Genomic DNA, 7,901 nt, shown 5'->3' on the forward strand with positions numbered 1-7,901 from the left:
TCTACTATTTTTGGCTAGCAGTACTGTATTAATTGTATTACTAATTTACTATTACAAACATTTATTTTCATAAAGGCAAAAATACAGCCGTATTTACTTCAAAATACAGCGATGAATATGGCACGTTGTGCTGTGAGTGGGGTAGTGCGTGTATACTTCAAAATAAAAACCGTATTTATAGATAATTTCAAAAGATGCCATATTTAACTGCAAAATCCGTTTACTTCGAATTTTAAACAGATATTATATTAAAAATGGCGCACTTTAGCCAAACAAACAAAAACCAGTAGAGAAAAACCGTACTCAGAAATACAAGTTTCATTTCAAAAATCAAAACCCCCCAAACCCTACAACCCTTTGATCACTCCTTTCCGGCCGGTGATCGCCGCTCGTTTCTTCGCCGGTGACGTTCGTCTATCCTCTCTCACAGTCCACAGGTATTCTCCTCATTTCATTATTTGTTCATGCGATCGAGTGTTTTAACGTGATTTTACCGTCCGTTTATCCGCTTCGTTAAATGTTACAATATTAATGATCGTAATAATCGATTTCGCATTATATTTGACTACCGATTTACTGTCATACGAGTGTTTAACGAGATTATACAGTCCGTTTGTCCATTTCACCCAACGTTATAATATTGTTGATCGAAATAATCTATTTGCAACATGTATGAACACCGATTTACTGTCATATGAGTTGTTTTATTAGCTATGGATTTATAAAATTGACTAGTGAAGAGGTACTGGATTTCGCATGATAGTTGAATACAGCCATACAGGTTACTGTGATATGAGTTGTTTTATTAGCTATGGATTTATAAAATTAATAGTAACCGACTTCGCATGATATTTGTATACCGAGCTACTGTGATATCAGTTGTTTTATTAGCTATGGATTTATAAAATTGATTAGTGCACTAATCGATTTCGCATGATGTTTGAAAACCAGTTTACAGCGATATGAGTTGTGTTTTATCAGCTATTGATTTATAAAACTGATTTAGTGCCGTAATTGATTTCGCATGATATTTGAATACTGGTTTACTGTGATATGAGTTGTGTTATTTGTTATGGGTTTATAAAACTGATTAGTGTAGTGATCTGTGATATGAGTTACTATAGATTTATAATAATCCATTTCACATGATATTTGAATGCCGGTTTTTAGTGATATGACTTGTTTTATTTGCTTGAATGTCTAGTACTGATTAGTGTAGTAATTGTTTTTGCATGATATTTAAATGCCGATTTACTGCGATATGAGTTGTTTTATTGTTGAATAGGTTGTATCATTTCAGTGTTGTATATGTCTACAGAGAATGTCACTTGATGTCTGCAAATTTACATTATGAATCGATTATAAGATTGTGACCTCGATTTATTGTCTATGGATGTTCACATTATGAATCTATTTTTGTAGGTGATATCTTGAATCTCGCTGCTTAATATGGCGCAACCTGCTAGTAGTGTGAAAGATCAGATGTTTGAACAAGAGAGTGTTCAAAAATCTCTGGTAAATACAATAATAATTGGTGAGTTTCCGTTCTCTGTTGTTGAACAAGATGAGGTTAAAGAGATTATCGAAACCAAGTTCTCTGGTTTCCAAGTTCCATCCAGTGAAATGATTTCTAGAGATTGTGCCCGACTTTTCATGGATGAGAAGTTGAAGTTGAAAAGTTTTGTAAAAACAACAAAACAAAGGGTTTGCTTAAGCTTGGATACTTGGAAGTCGAACCAGTCAGTGAATTACTTATCCATAACTGCTCATTTTATCGATGAAAATTGGAAATTACACAAGAAAATCATCGGTTTTAGTCCCATTGGTAGTGATAATGGAGAGGAGATAGGAAGGGCGGTTGAAACGTGTTTACATGATTGGGAAATCTGTAATGTTTTGGGCATCTCTGCTGGTAATGCAAGCTCATATGATGCTGCAGTTAGTTATTTAGGATCAAGATTAGCGAATCCTGTGTTGGATGGTAAGTTTCTTCGCCTGAAATGTCTTGTTGAGCTGACGAATACTATGGTAAAAGGGGTGTTAAAAGATTATGATAAACAGATTTCACGTGTGCGTGCAATGGTTAGATGCGTGAAACAATCACCAGATAGGATTAAAATGTTTAAACAACGTGCTAGAGAATGTGGGATAGTGTTTAAATCTTTATTTACTCTTGACTGTCCGTCTAGATGGACCTCAACTTTTCAGATGTTGTATATGGCTGAAAAGTTTGAAACTGTTTTCAAGTGGCTTGAGAAAGAAGATCCAAGCTATATTAATGAATTGTCTAACACTTGTGGGGTTCCAGTTTATGTTAATTGGGAAAAGGTAAGGACCGTCATATACTTCTTACATGTCTTCTTTCTGTCAAATAAAAAGATAGCAGGTTCGCATGTGACATCTAATTTGTTTCTTGATCAAATCGCCCGTATCGACTTCCATTTGGATAATTGGGGAAAATCTAGTACAGGCAGTGAGAAACGTTTCGGTAAGGCACTTGATTTGTCGTGGAATTATAGTGCTTATTGGGGAGATGTTGAGAATTCAAATATGTTAATATATATCACGAGTATACTTGATCCTCGTCATAAAACGAATTGTATGGAACTGTATTTCTTGAACAGCAAATACAAACATGACTACACTGATGAAGGAGTACCTACATGGAAAAAGAAGGCGGAATGGGTAGTTGCTGCTGCATATGATTTGTTCAATGAGTATGTTGGTAAGACCGGGGCCCAGCATCAAACTGCAAAATTTCAAACGAGCGGTTACATGAGCTACTTGTACCATGACACGGGTCCAAAAGGGTTGTTTCAGAAACGTGTGGTGGGTTTTGGAGGTAATGTAGGATGCAAGTCAGAGATCGATATATATCTTAACGAGGATGAGGATTTTGAAGATTATGATGGGTTTGATATACTACTTTGGTGGAAGGTTAATAGTGAAAGATTTCCGGTTCTGTCTAGAATGGCTAAAGACGTTTTGGCAATTCCAATCTCAGCTGTTGCATTGGAGTCAGATATTAACATTGATGGTTATCTGTTGGATGATTTTAGAAGTTCTTTGTCTCGTTCAATGGTTGAAGCTTTGGTTTGCACTCAAGATTGGCTAAACAAGTCAAACAAGCAAATTAAAGGGAAGAAAGGTTCAACTAAACTTGCTGACAAAATCTTGAAAGGTTACTCTTTTCTTTTCTCTAATTTTTACGATGAATGTTATTTTTGCGTTGTTTAAAGATTGATAACTGTCCGGTTTTGATGAAATTGCTAACTGAGCTGCTAAATACGGTTTTGGAAAACGACGAACCAAACCGTAGGGTTGATAGGGTCGGCCAGACTAGCCAAAACGGTTTGGTTTTGGAGGTTTGCATTGTTTTTTTTTTTTTTTTTTTTTGAAATTGTTAGTTTGTGATCCAATTTTAAAAATTGATTTGATAATATAGCACATGTATATAAATGCATTATGGGTAATTCAAAATAAAAAGTTAATAATAATACAGGGTAGCGGCGCAGCTTGTTGCTCGTCTACCTGCCATTAGTTTGTAATCGTATTGAGTAAATGTTGAACGCGAAAATAATGGGTTTAAAAAAAAAATAACTAAATATTTAGTGTTTGTTTAGACAGTCAGTTACAAGTTTCAAACCGTCAGCCCAGCCTTGGACCAAACTGTTAAACCGCCAAACAAGCCTTTTTGCTTCAGTTTGAGTGTTTCTGTTGGTTTTAACGATTTACTAATGTTTCTGTTCTGTATATATTTGATATAATATTGTTTATTTTTAACATGATAATCTTTTATGTAGGTATTAATGAACAACTGGAGGGTCCCATGAGCGGATGCGGGTAAAGCTTCCTGGTATATGATACATGTGTTGCTTTGTATTTTGGGAACTCTAGAAATTGAATAGTCATTACGTTTTGTTTGAGACATATTGGTTCAGATTATGGTTTGGTTCAAGACTTATTGTTTCATGTTGTGGTTTGGTTCAAGACTGACAAGTTCATGCTAGTTCCATTATCCGTTCTGTTGGTGTGGTTTAGTACAACTAGCATTTCGTATTCAGTTCGCTTTTGTTAACTTTATACCCGTAAAATCAATCTGATAATTGGTTAGAACTGTAAAAAAAATTCATATATGGTTCGTGTTGGTGTTTTTTTTTTTTTTTGGATAAAGGTTCGTGTTGGTGCAGTTTAGTATGACATTTCCTAATTGGTTTGCTTTCCTTAACTTTCTACAAACATTTCCTATTACATTTTAAAGATAAAACTATGCTACGTACCCGGTGCACTAGGCTCTCGCGTTTGTGCAAGGTCAAGGGAGGGGTCGGATTGCTTCGCGATCTAATGTATGCATCCGACCAGCCTTACCCTACACTTTTGTGTAATAGGTTATTTCCACGGCTTAACCCTTAAACTCAAGGTCACAAAGCAACAACCTTATCCGTTGAAGCCTGCCTTCAAAATTATCCAAGATGATGATTTTTAAGTTCACTGATTTGAGCCTCAGATTCCTTGTGAAATGGTTCTTCTTCCTCCACGGATTTGGATGTCACACATGCAAACACATGGGTAGTAATGGAATTGGCACGAGAATTCGCGCAAAAATTGAAATTTGATTTGTAATTTAGGTGTGTTTGTTTTGTAAAATGGAATGAAATTTGGATCGAATTGGAATGTAGATTCTCTTCCTTATGTTGTTCAATTCCAATTCCATCAAGATTCCATTCTATTCCGGAAACGAACACTACCCGACAATTTTCTTCTGTGAGCATGGGCGAAGGATAAGGTAACTCCGGGGGGGCGCCCGACCCCCCGAACTTTCCGATGCGTAGTGTTATGAATAGTACTTTCGTATAAGTATATACGTTGCCGCCCCCCCGGTTTCGCGAAAATTCGGGGGGGGGGGGGGGGGGGGGCGTGGCTTCGCCAATGTCTGTGAGGACCGTTTTCCATCAACTTTATGCTCAGGTAATATCTATGTAACCTAGTCAATATGCACGGAATTCATTTGATTAGGTGACAATAACAAGATTATTTAATTTTCAATGTTTCATTAATCAGTAAATGTTTTACAGCTCCTGGAAACAAATGGACAGGGCTTCGCTATCCAGTTCACAAAATCGATACTAAGCTCCCAGTCCGCACGGCTATTTATAGACATCATGAAACATACTTTCGTGCGGATGAGACTAGTCTACTTTCATACGGATGAACATCCTCATTCGTATGAACTAGCATTTCCTTCACATTCGTGCGAACTTGTCTTTCATCTGTGCGAATGGACTCCTTTGCACGGACTAAGTACATTCGTACGAAAGTGTTATACATGACAAAATCCGTATAATCTAACATTCAACCTATTACAAACATGACATGACTCGACGACGTAGGCATCAAACATTATGTATCAACATCTTCCATCTTTATCAGATGCGAAACCAACTTCTAGAATAAAATAAATATCCAACTTGAACTCATTATTTGAAAAAGTAGATAGAGGCAAGCGTTTGAGAAAATGTTCCAACGTAAAAATGCATAACTTTCACTATGTCTGAAGGTAGATGGCCTAGAAGTGAGGCACATGAAGGCCTAAACATGCAATATCCTGTGACAGACTGCGATATATGCAGCTAACCAAAAGGTTATCGAACTCATTATTAAAACAATTAGACAGAGGCAAGTGTATAAGAAGATAGTCCAGCTAAAATGTGCATAACGTTCACTAAGTTTGGAGTTAAGGACTTAAAAGACCGAGAAGTGAGTCGCAATAAGCAAGATCATGTGACAAACTTAGAAAGGAAACACAACTAATCAAAAGGTTATTAAACTTATTATCAGAACAACTAGACAGAGACAAGTGCATGAGAAAGAAAGGACCAACTTAAAGCGCTTAACTTTCACTGCGTTTGGAGTTAGCCCAAAAGTGAGGTACGGGAATGCCTAAATATGCAAGATAATGTGACAGACTATGATACACAGAAATGCCTAAATATGCAAGATAATGTGACAGATTACGATAAAGGGTACGAATCTAATCAAAGGGTTATTATACTCATTATTTGAACAACTAGATATAGGGCTGGCATATCGTGTATACATGTACACAATAATACACAATACACGAAATCCCATACACGAACACGACACGATAAGGTTTCGTGTCTAGTTTTCCATACATGAACACGGAATATTTTTTAACAGGTATACACGATAATTACCCGTTAATACCTGTTTAATGTTTCAATAATTACATATCTAGGAACCTGTTTAGTGGAACAAACGTTGCCAAAAGTTCACAATAGGCTTAAATAATGCATAAACGCAAAATTCGTAGCAAGTTTGAAACAAAATCCATAAATGACAAATCACAAAAGATTTAAATAATTCATAATATCCATTCAAAACAATGTAAAGTTTATTGGAATGTGAACGGGAAGGATTAGGGAAACTTGAAAGATAAGTGATAAAATTAGGTTTTCAAATCATATGGTCACCCTAAATTATATTTTTTTATTATATTAAAATTCTTAATATGTACTAACAGTTACTAGACAGGAAAACAAGTATTTTACTTGTTTAGACACGAAAATTAACAGGTATTTTCGTGTCTACCTGTTTAGTACCTGTTACCTGTTAAGATTATACACGATACCTGTTAACTTCGTATAGGTTTGTATCGTGTATTCTTGTACGTGTCTAAAATTTCTGACCCAAACTAGATAGGAGTAAGTGTATGAGAAAATGGTCCAACTTAGAAGTGTGTCTTTCACTATATTTGGAATTAGGGCACATAAATGAGGCATAAAAAGACTTAAACATGCAAGATGATGTGACAAACTACAATAAATAATACAAAGCTAATAAAAAAAAAAGTAATCAAACTCATTGTTTGAAGATAGTTTAAACTAATCAATAAAAAGTAATCAAACTCCTTGTTTGAAAATAGTTTAAACCAATGTTTTAAAAATCGGTAAATACCGGCCAGTTATATCGCTATTACCGTTTTAAGATGTAAATCCGGTACGAAACACCCCGGTAAATAAGTGAAACGGCATAAGGTTTGTATCGGCGGTAAAATCCAGTATACCGGTTTGAAACGTAATACCAGTACCGGCCCAGGGTTATTTTAGTTTGGGTTGTTACTTATTTTTATTATATATGTTACTTATCTTACATAATTTTTATATATTATGATTATTCATATCTAAAAGTTCTTGTTTAATATTGTATGAAACGAAAATAGTTATCCGCTACTTGATGAAGATGACGATAATAGTGAATTTTCATATTTTATGTGATTGTGAAATTGATGTATTCAACACTCAAATGACTTAAACATATCATACAATTTCATTTAACAGAGCTTGTTGAAAAATTGAATGATTTTCGATTATCTTTTGGATTATTTTTTATTATAGATTTACTTTTGGATCATCTTTTAATATGTAATCATGCATTTTTGGATTAACTTTTGAGTTGATGTTGTAATTTATGAAATTATAGAGTTAGCTAGTCAACCCGGTTGAACCGCTCGATACAACCTGGTTCAACCGGTTGAACCATTTTTTAGCCTAATCCAGTTTGATTTAAAAACCGGTTTTTAAAACATTGGTTTAAGCTAATCAAAGGTTATGCACTTCTAAGTTCAAGTTTTATGATGTCAAACTTGGTCAAAAGGAAAAATCGTCCGTAGATTTTTTTTGCTTCAAAATACAAATTATATTATAATATATAGGGTTAGGATATAATAGGAAGTTTATTTGGCTAAGAAGGCTAGGAAGTGATCTTGACCATCCATTTAGTTAATCAAGGGCTAAGATTAAATGAGGGAAATTGAAGGGAAGAAAATAGACGCGTGAGTTTGTTTAGGGGGATTCTAGTCAATCCAAGACAATAGTTTC

The 7,901-nt window shown here is 35.0% G+C and overlaps 1 protein-coding gene across 1 annotated transcript; it reads left to right on the top strand.

Annotated features, from left to right (window-relative positions):
• Positions 1-245: 245 nt before the first annotated feature.
• Positions 246-4,063, top strand: LOC110917518 (zinc finger BED domain-containing protein RICESLEEPER 2-like). Its single transcript, XM_022162054.2, has 3 exons — positions 246-437; positions 1,423-3,181; positions 3,804-4,063. The coding sequence occupies exons 2-3, from the start codon at positions 1,450-1,452 to the stop codon at positions 3,845-3,847; spliced, it is 1,776 nt and encodes a 591-aa protein (XP_022017746.1). The 5' UTR covers positions 246-437; positions 1,423-1,449; the 3' UTR covers positions 3,848-4,063.
• Positions 4,064-7,901: the final 3,838 nt, after the last annotated feature.

The sequence above is a fragment of the Helianthus annuus genome, chromosome 16, assembly GCF_002127325.2.
Source record: "Helianthus annuus cultivar XRQ/B chromosome 16, HanXRQr2.0-SUNRISE, whole genome shotgun sequence".
NCBI lineage: Eukaryota > Viridiplantae > Streptophyta > Magnoliopsida > Asterales > Asteraceae > Helianthus > Helianthus annuus.

What these genes read in the sequence shown, in the direction of transcription:
- LOC110917518 (XM_022162054.2), top strand. Translation starts at nt 1,450, where the DNA reads ATGGCGCAACCTGCTAGTAGTGTGAAAGATCAGATGTTTGAACAAGAG. An exon ending in TGCTGACAAAATCTTGAAAG is followed by an intron (nt 3,182 to 3,803) that starts GTTACTCTTTTC and finishes TCTTTTATGTAG; the next exon opens with GTATTAATGAACAACTGGAG.